Source organism: Canis aureus, chromosome 1 (assembly GCF_053574225.1).
Source record: "Canis aureus isolate CA01 chromosome 1, VMU_Caureus_v.1.0, whole genome shotgun sequence".
Taxonomy (NCBI): domain Eukaryota; kingdom Metazoa; phylum Chordata; class Mammalia; order Carnivora; family Canidae; genus Canis; species Canis aureus.
The window spans coordinates 117,036,648-117,059,591 of NC_135611.1; the positions used below are offsets into that span (position 1 = coordinate 117,036,648).

Consider the following 22,944-nt stretch of genomic DNA (forward strand, 5'->3'; position numbering starts at 1 on the left):
ACCCGGGCTGCCCTGATTTCAGGGTTTTAAATTCAAGCTCTGTGTTGGGCTCCACACACTGTGCATGGAGCTTACTTTAGAAATAAATTTTTTTTTTTTAAAGAATTTATTTCTAAATCTTTAGCTCATCTGCCAGCTCTCAATTCTGCCTCAAGAGCTGTGGGATTTCTGGTACCTTTATGCAAAAAAAGTCATGAATTGAACAGTTCTTACTCATTGTGGTTGCTGTCCATTAAAAATAAATTCTCGGGGATCCCGGGGTGGCGCAGCGATTTAGCACCTGCCTTTGGCCCAGGGCGCGATCCTGGAGACCCAGGATCGAATCCCACATTGGGCTCCCAGTGCATGGAGCCTGCTTCTCCCTCTGCCTATGTCTCTGCCTCTCTCTCTCTCTCTCTCTCTCTCTCTCTCTGTGACTATCATACATAAATAAATAAAATTTTAATAAATAAATAAATAAAAATAAAAAATAAAAATTTCTTCAATTTTTGCGTGCTTTGATTGTTTTCCAGTACCATCTGTCATTATTGTGTTCAGATGTATGTATTGTGTTAATTATAAATAATTATTATCTGAGGGATCATTTTCTTGACCAATTCACTATATTCTTTTTGGATGCCAGAAGTTGTTCCCATGCATTTTAAAACCATATTCTCCCTGCATAACACATTAATCTTGACAGGGAAGAATTTTACTTCCTTAATTGTGCTGGCCTTGTAATATACTTCGTCTTGTATATTCTTCTGTTGTAGTACCTGTAACACCTTCTAGCAGGTTTATGTTTATACATACTTTCTTGAAGGTATGTGTTCCTTGCTTTGAGGCTATGCAGGAATAGTGTTTTGTATATCTTGGAACTCCAGTAAACTAATGCAGTTTTGGGGTACACAGTGGCTTTATGTAAATATTTTTAGAATTAATTATTAAATAAATTAAGTGATAGGTACTTCTACTTTCACTTTTGTTTCCCTTATATGTAAATCACAAAACAAAAATGATTGGCTTTCTTTATATTCATATGAATGCCCCAGAGGAACAGCATCAAAAGTAGTCTATAATATCTAGTCAGTTTATTCTGATCATAGTTCCAATCCATTGCAGGCATCAGTGTCATTCAAAGATGTAACTGTGGACTTCACTCAGGAGGAGTGGCAACACCTGGATCCTGCTCAGAAGACTCTCTACATGGATGTGATGTTGGAAAACTATTGCCATCTCATCTCTGTGGGTAAGAAAAACTCCCTTCAAAACTTTCAGTAGTATACATTTCTTTTCAGAGTGCCTGAATTATGCCTTGAAGTTAAGGCTTAGGAGGTGATGAATTGTTTGTTAACAGAAAGGATAGTTGTGTACTTTACCTAGAGCAGAGTGTTAAGTTTACTCTTACATGAAGAAATATCTTAATTTGTGGTATTGAAAATATAGTTTACTAATTTTTCAAAAATATCAAAGCCTAAGCAACTTAATTCACATTTTTCTTGATCAGGGTGTCACATGACCAAACCTGATGTGATCCTCAAGTTAGAACGAGGAGAAGAGCCATGGACATCATTTACAGGTCATACCTGCCTAGGTGAGTTTCTGACTCTTTAGGTGGATGAAATCTAGTGGAGAATAAATTTTAAAATGGTCACATGATGAGTGGCACCTTTGAAATATTTTGTCTTTTTAAAGGCTTCTAACCTTTGAAATGGTCATCATGCCTACAAAAACTTAAACTTTTAAATATCACTCTCCTGATATATTCTTTTCTAGTTTGCTTGGTGTTATCAAAGATAGTTGCCACTCTTAATCAGAATTTACTATAAGCCTTTCTTCTTTCAGATCTTTTTTCTTGATTTGTGTCTTTTTCTAGCCTTCTCAGTCTCTTGTCTTCTTGCCATTTTATATATTTCTTTTAGGGATTCTTAAATCTATTTTTAAAGAAGAGAATATTCTTGGTTAATATTTTTCTTCTCGGTTACTTTCCATTTTTTTTATTTTTCTTTCTTTCTATTACCTCAGATTTTTTTTCTGTGCTAAGTCTAATAAGCTCCCCTTCTCACCACAAATCTAACCGCTAATTTTAAAACTCACTGGTCTTGGTCCAGATTGATATTTCCACAGTTATCATTTTCTTCCAGCAAACTTTTTGTGGTTCATTTTATATGACTGATCATCGTTCCTGAAATCAACCCTTGGTGTGGGTTAAAACATTAACTTATTCTTATCCTGATTCCTTTAGTGATTATTTCCAACTTAGTCTGTTTTCTTCATTACTGGCCATATTGTCTGGAACAATACCTGGCATGTAATAGTTACTAATACATATATTTTTTTAATGTATATTGTTTCCCTAAACTCTCAGTCTTATTTCTCTGATTTGACCTTAAGGGATCTACCTTTAAATTACAGTAGTCTCATCTATTCTGCGGACTGAAACTCTTTATGTAGATGTCTCTAACACAACATACTCAGCATATTTCTCCCACCTTCACTATAGTACTTCAGGAGTTCTGCACACTAACATTTCACCTATTTTGTGATAATATATTAGAAATGAAAGTCAAGGGATGCCTGCATGGCTCAGTGGTTGAGCATCTGCTTTTGGCTCAGTTTGTAATCCCAGGGTCCTGGGATTGAGTCCTGCAACAGGCTCCCTGTGAGGAGCCTGCTTCTCCCTCTGCCTATGTCTCTCCATGTCTCTATGTGTCTCTCATGAATAAATAAATAAAATCTTAAAAATAAAAAAAATAAAAATAAAATAAAATAAAATAAAAAAAAGAAATGAAAGTCATGAACTTCCCTAGCTTTTAAATTCTTCCCCATTGTTGATTTTCAAATTATATTATTTCTACCATATGGTAGCAGCTTTTTCTATCTCTGTCATCTCTTGTGAATCTCTTCACAATTTGTATTATGTTTATCAGCCTGTGAGATAAATTTATGCCTTCCCATATTTTCGTTTTTCACTGATGTCATTCAAAATGATGTTACCTTATTTCATGTCTTGACTACAATAACATTTGGCTTTGATGTAATTTTGTCCTCTTTCAATTTATTGTTCCCTATTATTTTTTTTTTAAATTTTTATTTATTTATGATAGTCACAGAGAGAGAAAGAGAGAGAGGCAGAGACATAGGCAGAGGGAGAAGCAGGCTCCATGCACCAGAAGCCCGATGTGGGATTCGATCCCGGGTCTCCAGGATCACGCCCTGGGCCGAAGGCAGGCGCCAAACCGCTGCGCCACCCAGGGATCCCTTCCCTATTATTTATTATATGAAATTGAAGTTCTTCATTCAAGGACTACTAAAATAAGCCTTCATCCTGTCTTTTCAACTTTATTTCTCTCCCTTGTGGAAAACTTGGTAATTACCATTTGTTCCAGTCTCCGTGTTCTCCACACATCTGTGATTTGTCATAATGTCTGTACTTTTCATTGTATTGTGTTCTCCTTTTCATATACTATATATCTTTTAAGTTAAGTCTTGAGATTTCTTTTCCATAAATTATTCCTTAACTACTCCATATCCTTTTTCTGAATTCCCATGCTACCTACTAACTAAAACACAACTTTTATTTTTTTTATTTATTTATTTTTTTTTAAACACAACTTTTATATATGGTTATGTAATTTGATACCCGATTATATGTGGTTTATGCTTAGGGATTCTCTCCCTCAAAGGTAAGATCCTCTGCTCAAGTCTTCTTTGTTATAGTTGCTTCATTAACTGTGGAGCTATACAGGGGAAATAGGTTTTTCCTCCATTCAGAAAGGTTATACTGGTAAGTTCCTTTCAGATGTATCTGCTCAGGCCAGGGCCGTATAGATTCTGATTGAAATGGTTGAATTCTACCAAACAGTACCTATCTAGGTTGAACACACATTGTTTATATACACTTAGAGGAATTCAAAGGAGATAGCCAATAAAGTATTACTTTCTATGAAAAAGGATTACTATCAAAAGCTACATTTTTCATTAAATATTTATAACTTGATTAGGCTTGTAAAAAGATTTGTTATAAAATGACTTTCTTAGACCATAATCACTTTCAAGTTATAAAGAAATAGTGCTTAAAGTGGTGGGAAATAAGTGAAGGGTTTTTGATATCATGGAATGGTAGTATTTTCTTGAAGATTCTCTAAGACTGGAAAGCAAGCCAAGTGATTAAAAAAACATAAAGCGTGTGATTAGGAGTAAGTGAGATATTTATAAGGCAATAAATATGAGGCTTTACTGTTATTATCTGTGAGATTTGTCAGATATGAGAACAACTCTGAAAATTTGAATATAAAAAGTGAATCTAGGTGATTTAAAGTCTTGCTTACAGGGGAAGTTCCTTATATGTTGGTATTGAGTTTAATGGACTGAAGGAAGAAACCTGGATTTTTGAATCTAGATTTAACATTGTTCTACTGAAAGTGGATGATTGCAAAGTAACAAATTAAATACAGCTATAAAATTATAAGGAGAAATGAAGGTTAAAGTTAATGATTTAGAGTGAGAATGAGCAATCTAATCTTGTTCACCATATTGGAATACTAGAGTTTAAAAAGGTTACTATATTTGGGAAAGACTTGCAGCAGTCTTTCTTTAAACCTGAAAAAAATAAGTCTGCAAAGAAGAATAGTTATAATTGATGGTCATGAGATTTTTGTTAATGAACAGTCCTAAAAGGATTAAAATAGCAATATGAATATGCCAGCAAATATATCTCTAGTCAGTTTTAAAGTTCTTGTTGGAAGTGTTTTCTTAGCTCTTTTCTCACAACAGAAAATGATTCCCAGTATAGGGAGGATTAGAACCTGGACTCTAGATTCTCTTTCTAAGGGTGCCTGGCTGGCTCAGTCAGTTGAATGTCCAACTCTTGATTTTGGCCCAGGTCATGATTTCAGGGTCCTTTGATCAAGCCCTGCATCAGGCTCTGCAATCAATGGGGAGTCTCCTTGAGGATTCTTTCCCTCTCCCCCAACTCATGTGTGTGCCCTCTTTCTCTCTAAAATAAATATTTTTTTTAAAAAGGTGTCTCTGAACACTAGGAAATTGGTACTTTGAAAGGTTAATTAGTCACTGATAGCTACATGGAAGAGGGTAGTGGAACAATTATTTATTGTTTTGCCTCACAGTCTAGAGATGAATGTGTTAAAATATATGCCCTGATCTGTGTTCTCCGAAACTAATCCTTCCTCTAATTTTTTTCTTGAACAAGTTTTCTACTAATTTTTCCTGTCCATTCTACTTAAAGTTTACTATTCTTGATAGGTTCACTTCATTACTTCTGAATCCACCTATCCAAATATCAGTCTCTCACTGTTCTTCGTCTTCTCACTGCTTGGTGTAATTGTTTCACTTTCCATATGAAGTCCTAGTACAAAGTGCAGAAATTACTAGTGCTCATTGCTTAATTTTCTTATCCTTTGCCACACTGAGGCAGTTTTTAGGTTTTGTATTTTTTCCCAGCCAGGGAGTAATTTGTTCTGGGTCTTTTTTTGATCTCATGTGGTAGACACTAGTACAACTTCTTTCCATAGCAAATATGTGAAGATTCACAAATTGTTATTAATTATATTCTTTTGTAGAAGAAAATTGGAAAGATGAAGACTTTTTAGTGAAATTCAAGGAACACCAAGATAAGTTTTCTAGATCAGTTGTATTCATCAACCACAAAAAACTGATTAAGGAGAACAGTAATGCATATGAAAAGACATTTACTTTAAGCAAAAATCTTATTCATTCAAAAAATCTACCTCCTGAATATGACACCCATGGAAAGATTTTTAAAAATGTTTCAGAATTAATCATCAGTAATCTAAGTCCTGCAAGAAAACGACTTGGTGAGTATAATGGATATGGGAAATCACTTCTCAATACTAAAGCAGAGACAGCTCAATCTGGAGTCAAATCCCATAATCACCATGGCAGGGCTGTCGGTCATAATGAAGTACTTATGCAATATCATAAAGTGGAAACTCCAGCACAGTCATTTGTATATAATGACTGTGAGAAAGCCTTCCTTAAAAAGGGAGGCTTAATGACACATAGTAGAGTTTACAGAAGGGAAAACCCATCTGAATATAATAAAAGGAGAAGAGCGACCAATATTGAAAAGAAACATACATGCACTGAATGTGGGAAGTCCTTCTGTAGGAAGTCAGTACTGATTCTTCATCAGGGAATTCACACAGAGGAAAAGCCCTATCAGTGTCATCAATGCGGAAATTCATTTAGAAGGAAGTCCTATCTCATTGACCATCAGAGAACTCACACAGGAGAGAAACCCTTTGTTTGTAATGAATGTGGTAAGTCCTTCCGCCTAAAGACCGCCCTCACTGATCATCAGAGAACACATACAGGGGAGAAATCATATGAATGTCCACAGTGTAGGAATGCCTTCAGACTGAAATCACATCTCATTCGGCATCAGAGAACTCATACAGGAGAGAAACCATACGAGTGTAATGACTGTGGGAAGTCCTTCCGCCAGAAAACCACACTCTCTCTACATCAGAGAATTCATACAGGAGAAAAACCCTATATTTGTAAAGAATGTGGGAAGTCCTTTCACCAGAAGGCAAACCTTACTGTACACCAAAGGACTCATACAGGGGAAAAACCCTATATTTGTAATGAATGTGGAAAATCTTTCTCTCAAAAGACAACCCTTGCTCTTCATGAGAAAACTCATAATGAGGAGAAACCCTACATTTGTAATGAATGTGGGAAGTCCTTCCGCCAGAAGACAACCCTTGTGGCACATCAGAGAACACATACAGGGGAAAAATCCTATGAATGTCCTCATTGTGGGAAGGCCTTTAGAATGAAGTCATACCTCATTGATCATCACAGAACTCACACAGGAGAGAAACCATATGAATGTAATGAATGTGGGAAATCCTTCAGTCAGAAGACAAATCTGAATCTACACCAGAGAATTCACACAGGGGAAAAACCCTATATTTGTAATGAATGTGGGAAGTCCTTTCGCCAGAAAGCAACTCTCACTGTACATCAGAAAATACATACAGGACAGAAATCCTATGAATGCCCTCAGTGTGGGAAAGCTTTTAGCAGGAAGTCGTATCTCATTCATCATCAAAGAACTCATACAGGAGAGAAACCATATAAATGTAATGAATGTGGGAAGTGCTTCCGCCAGAAGACAAATCTCATTGTACATCAAAGAACTCACACAGGGGAGAAACCCTATATTTGTAATGAGTGCGGTAAATCCTTCAGTTATAAGAGAAACCTCATTGTCCATCAGAGAACTCACAAGGGAGAAAACATAGAAATGCAATAAATGATGTGACTTCTTTGTAAAGCCTTTCCAAGTTATTGTAAAACTTTAGTTTAAAAAAAAAGCATGCTAAAACATTTTAATAAGTAATTTTAATCACAAATGTAATAGTTAACTTAAAGTACCAATTACATAACTACTGTTTACTAGCATATATAGAAGATATGATCATTGTTATTGAACTCTATCAGAAATGAAGCTAATTTTTAAGTTTTCAAGTTCTGCTGATTCCATTTATTTTTTTAAAAAGTACTTAACATAATACATGCAGACACAAGATACAAAATGGTATAACATCAGTCTCTGTAAAAGAAAATATGAAATATATTTCTTCTTATGCTTTGGAATAAAGAATAGTTGTTACTTCCCCAAATTCACCATGTACCTGACTTGTAATGTCTTTGCATGTCTTTAAACTTTATGTATGTTTTATCATGTATCATGAATTCTTTTGTGTCTTGTTTCACTCAACATTTTTAAGATTCATACATTATTGCATATGGCAGTAATGTGTTCATTTTCATTGTTTACTCTTCCATTTTAAAAATATACCACTATTTATCCTCTGGATGGATTTTTATATTTTTTATAATTTTGTGCTATAATAAAAATACTGCTGTAAATGCTATAAATATTCTTGTATGTATGTGTGTATTTCTGTTAATCTTACATTAAGATGAACTACTCAGTCCAAGGTGTATGTAAGTTTTTTCAGCTATGGTAGGTAACTGCCAAACATCCCAGACCTTTCTTACTATGAGATGATTCATTTTGGAGATAACAGCTCTGATTATAAGTAGTTTGGAGAAAGGTCTTTAGCAGTCATACAACTAGAGAATTCTACTAAAATATCCATATAATAAAATTGGAAGAAGACTGTTAGCCATGAATTATGAATGTAATACATTTTAAAAGACTCTTTATCTGTGCCTTATATCTTACACAAAACCAGAGAAATCATATGGGAAGGAATCCTACATGAAAATAGTTCAGCAGAACTTTGAACAGTGTTACTGAAGGCCCTTAATTATTTATAACATATATTTACTACATACGTTGTTACTATTTATAATAAAATGCAGTGGAAATTTGAATAAGCTTACACACACACACACGCACACACACACACACAATTTAGGTCCTCTGTCTTACAGAAGGGGATAGCAATTGCCAGTGGATAATAAATGGAAACATGCTTGTCCAGGGCTTGCAGATAATTTGGAAGGAAAAAAAAATGTGAGGGATAAGGAAAAATCAGACATGATAAAAATTCAGACTTGAGAGGGTCATAGAAAATATGCCTTGTCTGACCAGAATATTATGAAATTTAGCCTTTAGTAATAATTATCTATGCTTAGAGGGATTTGAGGGTTTTCTAGGTGTTGGGTTGTGTTTGTTTGTTTGTTTGTGTTTTTGCATGTCGGCAGTTTGAACATACTAGAATAAAATAAATAGGTAAGATTACAGAGTCTATATTCATAACTATGAGAATCTAGTAAGTTTCATTTGAATAAACCTATATCTATATAAGTAAATAGTATATGCTAACAATGGCAACTGACAATTATATTCACAATTGAGGGTGCAAGCCTGTGTATGTAGTGAGTGGGGAGGTGTGTTATAACAATCTGTTCTAACCTCAACCAACCAAAGATGTTGGGAATGTGTAGGTCACTTTTTCTTGGATAGTCTACTCTCCTATGTTTCTTCTCCTATACATTTCAAAAAAATAGAAATTATCTGGCATCCCTCCGTGTGCTATCCTGCCTCCTGATTTACTGATTATATCATGAAATAGTCTTGTTTTGTTTGCAATAGAGCATTGTGTGTAAGTAAGCATACTTACTGTTACACATATACATAGTATTTATGTTTTATACATCTTGTGTATAAGGTACTAGAAAATCTGGACTAATGGACAGTGTTTTAAACAGCTAAACTTAAAAGTAGAGTTATAAACTCACAGATGACTAGGTTGTTTTTTCACCTAAGAACTTCCAATATAGGAGGTTATATAAACAAATCAAAAGTATTTTTATAAGTAAGATCTTAAAAAAAAAAGTGGGGGGGGATCCCTGGGTGGCTCAGCAGTTTTAGCCCCTGCCTTCGGCCCAGGGCATGATCCTGGAGTCCTGGGATCGAGTCCCACATTGGGCTCCTTGAATGAAGCCTGCTTCTCCCTCTGCCTGTATCTCTGCCTGCCTCTCTCTTTCTCTGTGTCTTTCATGAATAAATAAGTAAAATCTTTTTTTTAAGTATAAAAAAGTATTTTTATAGTAATCATTGAGAATCTCTACATATTTATGCTCTTAGCTATTTCCCAAGATCTCCCCAATTTCTATTCTCCTATCATAATTAATTCATACGCCCACCAAACTATATATCACTTATAGGAGGGGATGGAATGGGATGTTATTAGAAGAGACACATTGCAACAGTATTCATTGTAATGAAAACTTTAAAAACAGGTAGGCCAGTCCCAGACTCCTTTGGTATCCTAGGACAAACCAAATATCCTAAACCTATATTTCACATTATTTCCTTGATTGCCAATCCTATAGTAAGCCCTCCTCATTCAAGTCTCAGCAATGTAATGTATCTCAGTTGGCTGAAGAGGGAAGGGGCAAAAAAAGATATTATGCAAATGTTTGGTCATAAAAACTTACCCTACTTGAAGTGTCCCTGCCAAAATTCAAAGAAATGGCTGATGGGAAGTTTTCTATATGATTTTTCTCTTTAAATTTATAATATTTAACTTTTCCATTTAAAATCAAGTCCACTCAATTTAATTTTATAAATACACTACAGTTTTCTTGTTTTAACCACCAAATTTGTGGTGATTTTTATGGCAGCTCCAGGACATTAATACAGATTTTGGTACCAGGAAATGGGGCTTTACTAAAACACCTAAAAATAAGGAAGTGGGTTTGGGTAGTGAATAGAGGCTGGAAGAATTTTAAGCCACATGATAGAAAACCCTAGATTGCTTTAAAGATTTTATTTATTCATGAGACACACACACACACAGAGGCAGAGACACAGGAAGAGGGAGAAGCAGGCTCCATTCAGGGAGCCCGACATGGGACTCAATCCCAGGTCTCCAGGATCAGGCCCTGCGCTGAAGGTGGCGCTAAACCCCTGAGCCACCCAGGCTGCCCTCTAGATTGCTTTCAATAGACTGTAAGGCTGAAGGATGTAAGGTGTAGGCTCAGGAAGAAAAAAGTAAGGTTAAGAAAGCTATTTTCTTATAGGATACGTACATCCTCATGAACAGAATGTTATTACAAATATTAACATTTAATAGTACTTCTGGTGAGAGCTCAAAAGGAAATGAGAAAACTAGTACTGGAAACTAGTGGAAAGATGGTTTGTATTACGTAGTGGCAGAAAACTTGGCTGAATTGTGTTTTTTAGCTGTGTGAAAAGCAAACTTATAAGTGATAAATTTGAATACTTGGCTAAAGAAATTTCCAAGGTAATTGTTGAAGGCAGAAACTGGTGTATTCTTACCGCTTATAGTAAAATATGAAAGAAAAGAAAAATTGAAGAAGGAAGTACTATGCAAAAAGGAACCAAGGTCTGATTATTTGGGGAAAATTCTCATCCTAGCCAAACTGCAAAGGATGTTGAAATTAGGATATTTGCTGGAGAAAGCTTGCTCTAGAGAGAAGATGTACCTGGATAACCTTAGCTGAAGAGATTAGGTATGTGACGCATGGATCCAATCAACCATCTCAATAGAAATGAATAGAGATGGTTGCCCAAGAGTGATGTCTTCTTTCTTTCTTTCTTTCTTTCTTTCTTTCTTTCTTTCTTTCTTTCTTTCTTTCTTTCTTTCTTTCTTTTTCTTTCTTTCTTTCTTTTTTCTTTCTTTCTCTTTTTTTCTCTTCTTTTTTTCTTTCTTTCTTTCTTTCTTTCTCTTTCTGCTTTTTCTTTCTTTCTTCTTTCTTTCTTTCTTTCTTAATCTTTATTTTTTTTTTAATTTTTATTTATTTATGATAGTCACAGAGAGAGAGAGAGGCAGAGACACAGTCAGAGGGAGAAGCAGGCTCCATGCACCGGGAGCCCGATGTGGGATTCGATCCCGGGTCTCCAGGATCGCGCCCTGGGCCAAAGGCAGGCGCCAAACCGCTGCGCCACCCAGGGATCCCTTTCTTTCTTTCTTTCTTTCTTTCTTTCTTTCTTTCTTTCTTTCTTTCTTTCTTTCTTTCTTTCTTTCTTTCTTTCTTTCTTCTTTCCTTCTTTCTTTCTTTCTTCCTTTCTTTCCTTTCTTTCTTTCTTTCTTTCTTTCTTTTCTTTCTTTCTTTCTTTCACATTCTTTCTTCCTTTCTTTCCTATCTTTCCTTTCTTTTCTTTCCAGTGTGGGCAGTTTGTCCTCCCTCTTGTCTGATTGTGTGGATTCCTGTGACAAACAGAGGAGGCCCACACCCCACAGTGTCTTTGCCAATTTCTTATCAGCAGAAACACTGCTAGCTTGGACTGACACAAACAGAAACAGGATGAAATAACAGAAGGCTATCAGATTTCCAAAATTCTACAGGCAGGAAATAGGCTGATACTCAACATAAACATGTGTTACCCTTCAAGAAAAGAGGAAGAAAGACCGTAGAGCCATGGACCTTAAAGGCAGAGAGATCCAACCTGGAGGGTAGAGTCTCAGGACATAGTGGAGGGGATTTCTATCAGGCCTTGAAAACTAATGGAATTTGGTCCACTGGATTTTGAACTTTGTTGGGACCAGGACTTTTTGTGTGTTTATTCACCATCCATATAGTTACTTTGGTGGAATGTCTGTTTATTTTGTCTGTTTTCTAATTGAGTTATGTGGGAATCTTTACTGTTGAGTTTTGAGAGTTCCTTATATATATGAGATATTATTACTTCATGAAATATATGATTTACAAAGATTTTCCTTTAGAGGGTAGGTTGTCTTCTCGTCCTCTTAGCAAAGTCTTTCACATAGCAAAAGATTTTAATTTTGATGAGACTAATTTATCAAATTTCTCTTATGAATTATGCTTTTGGTATCAACTCTAACATCTCCTTGCCTAGCTCTGAATTCCCCCAGTTTTTTCTTTGTTTTTTCTTGCAAGTTTTATAGTTTTATATGTTTAAGTCTGCAATTCATTTTGAGTCAATCTGTGTTATGTGATTGTGATCATATATGATATTATTGAGTTATAATGTGTAAGACTTAGAGGATTTTTTTTTATATAAAGTTTGGAATAATCTGATTTTTTTTTAAGATTTTATTTATTCGTAAGAGACACAGAGAGAGAGGCAGAGACACAGGCAGAGGGAGAAGCAGGCTCCATGCAGGGAGCCTGATGTGGGACTCAATCCTGGGACTCCAGGATCACTCCCTGGGCTGAAGGCAGGCACTAAACCACTGAACCACCCAGGGATCCCCCAGAATAATCTGATCTTAAAAGAAAGAATAACCTGGTTTATATTTACTATGATAGACAAAGATATGACCTCACAAATATATCCACATGTTAATCCCTGGAACTTGTGAATTTCCAGGTCACATAGCAAGGAGATTTAAGATTGCAGATGAAATCAAGGTTGCTAACCAACGATTTAAATACATCATTCTGGATTATTCACATGGGTATGATGTAATCACAGAGATCTTTTTAAAGATGGAAAAGAGAGACTGAAGAGGAAGTCAGAATGATGCATTTTGAGGACTCTACTTCTTGTTGCCTGCTTGGAAGATGAAGACCAAGATGGCTATGAGCCATCTAGAAGCTGGAAAGAAGAAAGAAGAAGAAGAAAAGAAAAGGAGAAGAAGAAAGAAGGAGAGGAGGAGGAGGAGGAGGAGGAGGAGGAGGAATAATTATAAAGAGGAGGAAGATGGAGGAAAAGCTAGAAGTTTCCACCTGAGCCTCCAAAAGGTCATAAAGGAGTGCAAACTACCCTCAGTTTGCTTTTAGCCCATTGAGACTCATGTTGGACTTCTAATATATAAAACTATAAAATAATAAATTTGGGTTTTAAGTCATTTGTTACAGCAGCAATAACACATTTACAAAAATTCTTCTGGGATTTGGATAGGAATTGCATTTAAACCTGTATATCAATTTGGAGTAAACTGACATCTTTACTGTGCTTGTCCTTCCTATCCATGAACACACTGGTGTTTATATATATTTTGGTCTTTTATTTCTTTCATAAGTATGCATAATTTTCAGCATAAAAGTCCTATATGTGCTTTGTTTTACACCATGTATTTTTGAGTGATTATAAATAGTATATATTTTTTAATTTCGTGTCCGTGTGTCCCTTGATAATATATAGAAATGCAACTGATTATTGTATGTTTGTATTATGCTTTGTGACTTTTCTGAACTCAGTCATTGGTTCTAGAAATTTAATGACTCGTTGAGTTTTTCTACATAGATAATAAGAACACTTTTACTTACTATCTATAAGCCTTTTTTTTTTTAAATTTTTATTTATTTATTTATGATAGTCACACAGAGAGAGAGAGAGAGGCAGAGACATAGGCAGAGGGAGAAGCAGGCTCCATGCACCGGGAGCCCGATGTGGGATTCGATCCCGGGTCTCCAGGATCGCGCCCTGGACCAAAGGCAGGCGCCAAACCGCTGCGCCACCCAGGGATCCCTCTATAAGCCTTTTTAAAAAAAATTTTTTTAAATTTATTTATGATAGGCACACACAGTGAGAGAGAGAGGCAGAGACACAGGCAGAGGGAGAAGCAGGCTCCATGCACCGAGAGCCCGACGTGGGATTCGATCCCGGATCTCCAGGATCGCGCCCTGGGCCAAGGACAGGCGCTAAACCGCTGTGCCACCCAGGGATCCCTCTATAAGCCTTTTATTGCATTTTTTCCCCTCTTGCATCTGCAAAAACTTAGATTACGTCAAGAATAGTTAGAACAGAAATTCTTGCTTCTTGATCTTCAAGAAAAACGATTTAGTATTACAGCATTAAGTATAATATTAGCTGTAAGTTTTTTTGTAGATACTTTTTTATCAGTTTGAAGAATTTTCCCTCTATTCCTGTTACTCTGAGGTTTTATCATGAATCAAAGTTGAAGTTGTTCAAATGTTTGTTCTGTATCAGTTGATTTCATTGTGTTGACATTTTTCCTTCTTTAGTTAGTTGAAATGGTAGATTACTTTGATTGATTTCCAAATATTGAGCTAGCATTGAATCCCTGGAATAAACCCCACTTGGCCATGTAAAATTCTTTTTACATATTATTGAATTATCTTTGTTAATGTTTTTTTTTTAAGGATTTTTTTGTGTCTGTATTCATAACGTATGGTGGATTGTGTATTACTTCTTTTATATTGTCTTCGGTGTCAAGGTAATACTAGTATTTTATTTTCTGAAAGAGATTGTGTTCTTTAAAAATTTGGTAAAATTCTCAAATGAAATTAACTGACCCTAGAGGTTTCTTTTTGGAAAATACATTATATAGATTAAATTTCCTTAATAGTATTTTGGCTATTCACATTATTTCATACTGAGTGTGTTGCGGTAGTTGTGATTCAAGTACGTTTTCATTTCATCTAAGTTGTCAAATTTATATGTGTAGAATTGTTCGTAATATTCCCTTATTATCCTTTTCATGTCTGCAAAGTAGTGATATCCCCTATTTCATATGGGTATCAGTAATCTGTGTCTTGTGGGGTTTTTGTTGGTGGTGGTGGTCTTTCCAGAGGTTTGTGAATTTTATTGATTTTCCCAAAGAACCAGCTCTTTATTATCTTGATGATTTTTCCTATTGTTTTGTGTTTTCAATTTTATTGATTTCTGTTCTTACCTTGATTTGTTCTTTTTTCTGTTTGTTTTCCATTATTTTGGTTTTCTTTGCTAGGGCCTGTTTTGGGAAGCTAGATTAATAATTTGAGAATTTTCCTCTTTTTTAATATATGCACTTTAATTTGAAGACTTTTAAATTGAGCACTTTAAAATTATATAATCTCCCTGTCCCTAGTAATTTTCCTTGGTCTGAAGACCACTTTATATTAATATAGCTATTCCTGGTTTTCTTTGATTAATGTTTGCATGATATATCCTTTCTATTACTTCCAACTTGCCTGTATCTTTGTATCTGAAGTGCATTTCTTGGAGATAGCATATTTCTAAATGTTTTAATTGTGGCAAAATATACTTAATGTAAAATTTACCACTTAATTTTTAAGAGTATATAATTCAGTGGCATTAAGTACATTCACACTATTTTGCAACCATCACCACTATCCATCCCCAATATTTATCATTCCTAACTGAAACTTGGTACCCATCAAACTTTAACTCCCTATTACCACTTCCTCCAAGTCAGTGGTAACTACTAGTCTACTTTCTGTCTCTATGAACTTAACTATTCCAGGTACCTCATATTATAGAATTATATATTTGTCCCTTTGTGTCTGCCTTCTTTCACCTAGCATATCTTCAAGCTTCATCCATGTTGTTGCATGTGTCAGAAATTAATTCCTACTAAAGGCCAAATAACACATTTCTATTTCATGTTCATACTACATTTTATTTTTCCATTCATCCAATAATGGACATTTGGGTTACTTCTACTTTTTATTTTTTTAAAGATTTTATTTATTTGTTCATGAAAGACAGAGAGAGAGAGAGATGCAGAGACACAGGCAGAGGGAGAAGCAGGCTCCATGCAGGGAGCCCGACGTGGGACTTGATCCTCCATCTCCAGGATCACACCCTGAGCTGAAGGCGGCGCTAAACCACTGAGCCACCCAGGCTGCTCCAACTTCTACTTTTTAGTTATTGTAAATAATGCTGCTGTGAACACTGGTATACAAATATCTGGTCCAGTTCCCTACTTTCAATTCATTTGGAATTGGTGTGTGATAATTATATATTTAATTTTTTTGAGGAACTGCCATAATGGGTTTTTTTTTATAGCATTCTTTTTTTTTTTTTAAGATTTTATTTATTTATTCATGAGAGACACAGAGAGGCAGAGACATAGGCAGAGAGAGAAGCAGGCTCCCCACCTGATGTGGGACTGGATCCCAGGACCCAGGGATGACAACCTGAGCCAAAGGCAGACAGACACTCAACCACTGAGCCACCCAGGCATCCCTGCCATAATGTTTTCTATAGCAGCTTCACCACAAGGGTTTTTCCACATCCTTGCCATCACTTATTATTTTCCTTTTTTTTTTTTTTAAGTATAGCCATCTCAGTAATTGTAAAGTGGTATCTCGTGGGTTTGATTTGTATTTTATTAATGACTGATAATATTGGTTCCCTTTATTCTTGAATGAGATGCATGTATATATGTATATATATGTTTTTGGTTTTGGCTGAATGTAAGATTTGGAATTCTTTCAGTGCTTTAAAATGTACTTCTGGCCTCTATGGTTTCTCATGAGAAATCTGCTTTTGTTTGAATTTCCTCCTCTAAATGTAAAGCGGTGTTTTTCTTGCTTTCAATAATTATTTTAAAGATCTTATTTAGGGATCCCTGGGTGGTGCAGTGGTTTGGCGCCTGCCTTTGGCCCTGGGCGTGATCCTGGAGACCCGGGATCGAATCCCACGTCGGGCTCCCGGTGCATGGAGCCTGCTTCTCCCTCTGCCTGTGTCTCTGCCTCTCTCTCTCTCTCTGTGTGACTATCATAAATAAAAAAAAATTTTTAAAGAAATAAAGATCTTATTTATTCATGAGAGACATAGAAAGAGGTAGAGAATAGGCAGAGGGAGAAGCAGGCTTCCTGCAGGGAGCCTAATACAGGACTCCATCCCAAGACCCCAGGATCATGATCCAAGCCCAAGACAGATGCTCAACCACTAAGCCACCCAGGCTCCCCCTTGCTTTCAAGATTTTTATTTTGTCCTTAGTTTTTAGAAGTTTGACCATGAGAGGCACCTGGGTAGCTCAGTGGTTGAGCGTCTGCCTTTGGCTCAGGGTGTGATCCTGGGGTCCTGAGATCGAGTTCTGCGTCAGGCTCCCTGTATGGAGCCTGCTTCTCCCTCTGCCTCTGTCTCTCCCTTTGTGTGTCTCATGAATAGATAGATAAAATCTTTAAAAAAGAAAAAAAAAGGTTTGCCCATGATGTGACATGATGTTGATGTTGTGGGGAAGGGGTGGCTTGTCACTCAGCATCTTGAATTTATGACTTTTTTTTTTTTTTGGCAAATTGGGGACATTTTCAGTCATTTATTTGAATACTCTTCAGTCCTCTTATTTTTTTCCTTCTGAGACTTCAGTGTTAGGAATGTTAGATCTTGTGTCTAGTCTCAGAGGTTCCTGAGTTGTTTTTCACTTTTTTCAGTCTATTTCCTGTTGTTTAGATTGGATAATTTCTATTGTTCTGATTCCTTCCTGTGTCTCCTCCATTTATGTTGTTAGCATATCTATTGGGTTTATTTCCATTATCACACTTTTCAGTTAATTTTCCTTCATTTCTTTTTTATAAATCTTTTTTCTTCTCTGGACTTCATGTTTCTTTGCTGAGGCTTTTTCTTGTTTCAAGCATATTTGTCTCAGGCATTTTTATGAAGTTTTATGTGTTTATGAGATAATTCTAACATCTTTGTCATTTCCGTAATCTCTTTTTTCATTCAGTTTAGATTTTCCTGGTTCTTGTTATGTTGATGGATTGTCCTTTGAAATGTGAGCATTTTGTGTATTATGCTGAGATTCTAGATCTCATTTAAACCTTAAGCTGGCATTCTCTGACTCCACTTACATGGGAAGGGGATATGCCATCTTGTTATAGCAGATGGAAGATAGAAATACAGGTTTCTCAGCCTCCATTGACAGGGTGAAGGAGTCCTCATATTATGTGCATGTGGGAGTTCTGGCACCTTTCCACCCTCCTTTTTATACCTCTCTGGCTGAGAGAGGTAGAAAAGCCTCTTTAGTGCCTTCATTTGCCTTTCATATTTACCATAGAAAAGAACGACCTAGTTAGCCTGGGTGATGGTGAAGATCTTGACTTTATATTACACTTACTCTGATACCAACCCATTTGGTTGCTAAAAATTTCCCTCTTGCTACTGCTGTGGCTATCTCTTGTAAATTAATATACAGTATTTCCACTTTTGTTCAGTTGAAAATATTCTCTAATTTCATTTGAGACTTGTTTGGCTCATGGATTGATTATATGTCAGTTTTCAATTTCCAAGTATTTGTGGACTTGCCAAATATCTTTTTTTTTTTTTTTTTTTTTTTTTGCCAAATATCTTTGTTATTTTTTTTCTAATTCCATTTTGGTAAAGAAAATGCTTGACATGATTTCAGTTCTTTTACATTTATGTAGTCATTTGTGACTCAGAATATAATTTATCTTGGTGAATATTCCACATGCAACTGAAAAGAATACATACTCTGCTGTCAATCTATAGATGTTGTTTAGGGGGCATAGAATTCTTCTGTACCTTGATTTCTTGTCTGCTGATCTATCCAATAGGTAAGAGATAAATGTTGAAGTCTCCTACATTAAGTGTGGATTTATCTACTTCTTTCAGTTTATCAGGTTTTGCTTTGTGCATTTATTTTATATATACACATATATATCCTCTACCTTTACCAAGGTATAACTGACATATAACATTGTGTGAGTTAAGGTGCACAATGTAATTATTTGATACATGTATATATTGTGAATGATTACCACAAAGGGTTAGATAACACCTCCATCATTCCATATAATTAATTATCTTTTTGTGGTGAAAACAGTTACTTTCTTAGCAACTATCAATTACATAATTCAATATTAACTATAGTCATCATGCTGTACATTAGATACCCAGAACTTATAACTAGAAGTTTGTATCCTTTGACCAGTATCTTCCCACTTTTCCCATCCCTAGGATTCTGGCAACAACCATTTTTACTATTTCTGAGTTTGACTTTTTTAGCTTCTACATATAAGTGCAATCGTACAGTATTCATCTTTCTTATTTTACTTGCATAATGCACTTAAGGACCATCCATGTCACAAATAGTAGGATTTCTTTCTTTCTCATGGCTAAATACTACTCCATTATACTTATGATTATATACATACACCACATCATCTTGATCCATTCATCTATTGATGGATACTTCGATTGTTACCGTATCTTGGCTATTGTGACTAATGCTGCAATGAACATTGCAGTGCAGATATCTCTTTGAGATCCTGATTCTATTTTCTTTGGATATATAACCTGAAATGAAACTGCTGGATCATATAATACTATTCTTTACTTTTTTAATGAATTTCCCTACTGTTTTCCATAGTGGCTGTACTAATTTACATTCCCACCAATGGTGTACAAGGAATCTCTTTCTCCATATCCTCACCAACACTTGTTAAGTCTTGCCTTTTTGATAATACTATTCTAACCGTTATGTGGCGATATCTAATAGTGATTTTGATTTGCATTTTCCTGATGATTAGTAATGTTGAGTACCTTTTCATGTACATGTTGGCTATCTGTATGTCTTCTTCGGAAAGGTGTTTATTCAGGTCCTTTGCCCATTTTTTACTATTGAGTTTTCTACTTTGATCTTTGTTATTGTCTTCCTTTGCTAACTTTGGACTTATTCTTCTTTTGCTTCATGTATTTTAAAGCATATTGTTAAGTATATACACATGTATTATGATTAGATCTTCTGGGTGAGTTTTCTCTGTTTATTATTATAGAATATCCCTTTATCTTGGCATTTTCATTCTTTTTGAAGTATATTTTATCTGTACTTTATAGCCGCTCAATCTTTTTTTTTTTTTTTTAAGATCTTATTTATTCATGAGAGACAGAGAGAGGGAGGCCGAGACACAGGCAGAGGGAGAGGCAAGCTCCCTAAGGGGAGCCTGAGGGCACAATCTGAGCCAAAGGCAGCCACTCAACCAGTGAGCCACCCAGGTGCCCCTAGTCACTCAATCTTTGGTTAATATTTGTATGCCTATCATTTTCCATCCTTTTACTTTTCATCTACCTATATCATTATATTAAAACCAGTTTATTATACACAGCATATAGTTGGAGTTTTAAAAAATCCGATCTGATGATCTTTTAATGATTGATTTTAAACTATTTACATTTAGTTTATATATTATAAATTTGGTTTTAGCTCTTTTGTTTCTCCCCCCCTTCGCCATTTCTTTGAAGCTTTTTTATTTATTTAAATAATAAATAATAATTTATTTATTTGCTCTCTCTCTGAGAGATCAAGCAACAGAGAACACGAGGGGGAGGGGTGAAGAAAGGGCAGAGAGAGAGAGGGATGAGCATAGAGCCCAATGCAGATTTGACCTCAGGACCCTGGTATTAGGACCTGAGCCAAAGGCACACTTAACCGTCTAAACTACCCAAGAGCACTTCTTCCCCCTATTTTTAATTCCTCTCTCCCTTTCTTGCCTTCTTTAGTTTCATTTGATTATATTTTATTATTGTTTTAATTTATCTGTTTTGTTTTTTTACTATTTCTCTGATTATAATCCTTAGTAATTTTTCAGGGAATTATAATATATATAATAAATGATCCATAGTATACCTGAATTACTATTTTACACTTCATGTTGAATGTAGAAGTCTTTTCTTCTTATTATCCTTTTAGCCTCTTTCTTTTTTGTAAATAGAGTGCAATCATATAAATTATATAAATTTTTAAATGGTGACTGATAGGCAAACAAAATTCTGGCTCTCAAATCATGATTTCCTCAATACTTCATTTCATTGCTAATGTCTTCCTTAGAGTATTTTTATTCATATTCATAAATTAATCTAGATTTTTTTTTGGAAACAATCCTCATCCAGTATTATTTCAGACTGGTAGCCTTCTAGAATTAGCTTATAAAATTCTTTTACAGATTTTCTCTGTAATTTTATCTGGTGACTCATTTAAATATTTTTTAAAATATTTAAAGAGATTTTGAACCAAATTTTCATTTTCCCACCACATTTATTAGACCAGGGCAATTTCTACTTTGAGTCAATTTGAAAAAAAACTATATATTATATACAATTTATTCAAATATACTACCATATTATTTATATAATTATATAATTTTTCAAATATATTTTTTATATAAATATATATACATACACATATATAAAAACACGTTAAAAAGTCTCCATAGGGATGCCTGGGTGGCTCAGTGGTTGAGCATATATGCCTTTGGCTCAGCTCATGATCCTGGAGTCCCGGTTTCGAGTCCCACCTTGGGCTCCCTGCATGGAGCCTGCTTCTCTCTCTGCCTGTGTCTCTGCCTCTCTCTCTGTGTGTCTCTCATGAATAAATAAGTAAAATATTTAAAAAGAAAAATAATAAATAGATTTTTAAAAATTTTAAAGTCTCCATAAATATATGTATGCCACCTTATTAATGCCATTGTAGTTCTCATCTTTACATTGATCAAATTTATAAGTAGTTTAGTTTGGTGTTTTTTCCCCCAAAGAAAATAAATGAAATGTGTTTTATTCTTCTTCATTAAATTCTAACTGTATAAATGGTTTCCTTCTGCTGGATTTAGGTTAATCTATTCTTTTCATAGTTTCTTAAGTTTGGATTGCTTTGACAGCTTATCAACTCTCCACTATGTGACAGACACTGTATTAGAACTAGGATTATAAGTGTAATTATGTGGAGCAGTAATCAATTGTTAGATGGTGACTGTTAAGCAAACCAAAATTATGGCCCTAGATCTTCATTCTCTGCATTTATTAAAGAGTACTAATTTCCCACAAGATGACTTTCCAAAAATGAATGATCACCTATAGGTTTTGATTTATAGCAACTCATTATCACTCTTATCTGAATGGTATCCTATTCCAACTCTGGTCTTCCCTTTGAATCAAACAAAATATATATCTCCAAGAAGAGGTTAGAATCACTTCACAGATTACTTTCTAATTGTAAGGATATAAAAGGACCTTGAAAATGAGAAATTTTGGGGAACCTGAGTGGCTCAGTTGGTTAAGCGTCTGCCTTTGGCTCAGGTCATGATCCACGGCTCTGAGAGCGAGCCCCATGTTGGGCTCCCTGCTCATGAGGAGCCTGATTCTCCCTCTCCTCCCCACTCATGCTCTCTCTTTTCTCTCTCTCAAATAAATAAAATATATTTTTTAAGAAATAAAATGAGAAATTTGACAGTCATCACTTTAACCATATGATCAAATTTAGCCTCATGGTATCAATATGTGCCTCTTGATATATGACAATATAAAATATTTAATATCATTTATGAAATATTTTTGCAAAATTATTTAACCCAAACCCAATCTTCTCTCTACTTAATTTCCAATGCAGATGGCAGAATAAGTTAAAGGATAATATTAGGAAACAAGCACAACAATCCAAAATATGAAACACCCCACAAGACAACTGCATGGCCTCTAAGAAGAAAAAGCCTTCCATAAATAAAGGTAGAGAACTAAACTAGACCAAAAGAGACATTATCGGGATCCCTGGGTGGCGCAGCGGTTTGGCGCCTGCCTTTGGCCCGGGGCGCGATCCGGGAGACCCTGGTCGAATCCCACGTTGGGCTCCCGGTGCATGGAGCCTGCTTCTCCCTCTGCCTGTGTCTCTGCCTCTCTCTCTGTGTGACTATCATAAATAAATTAAAAAAAAAAATTAAAAAAAGAAACCCGAATATGTTTCTCTATATTAAAAAAAAAAAAAAGAGAGAGACATTATCAACTAAATGTAATTTATGAACCTA

General features: G+C 35.3%; 2 protein-coding genes across 19 annotated transcripts in view; one reads left to right on the forward strand and one right to left on the reverse strand.

Annotated features, from left to right (window-relative positions):
- Window positions 1–7,911, forward strand: part of ZNF567 (zinc finger protein 567) — a 27,919-nt gene extending 20,008 nt beyond the window's left edge. For all 18 annotated transcript variants that reach the window (XM_077899035.1, XM_077899404.1, XM_077898802.1 and 15 more), the window contains 3 exons: window positions 1,102–1,228; window positions 1,487–1,573; window positions 5,562–7,911. In XM_077899035.1, the coding sequence (XP_077755161.1) occupies window positions 1,102–1,228; window positions 1,487–1,573; window positions 5,562–7,282 (1,935 nt within the window). In that variant the 3' untranslated portion in view covers window positions 7,283–7,911. The remainder of the gene's footprint in view (window positions 1–1,101; window positions 1,229–1,486; window positions 1,574–5,561) is intronic.
- A 3,662-nt stretch (window positions 7,912–11,573) lies between these two features.
- LOC144321923 (zinc finger protein 525-like) overlaps window positions 11,574–22,944 on the reverse strand; it is a 55,373-nt gene continuing 44,002 nt past the window's right edge. Inside the window, exon 6 of the transcript XR_013387516.1 lies at window positions 11,574–11,681. The gene's annotated coding sequence lies outside the window, so the exon portion shown is untranslated. The remainder of the gene's footprint in view (window positions 11,682–22,944) is intronic.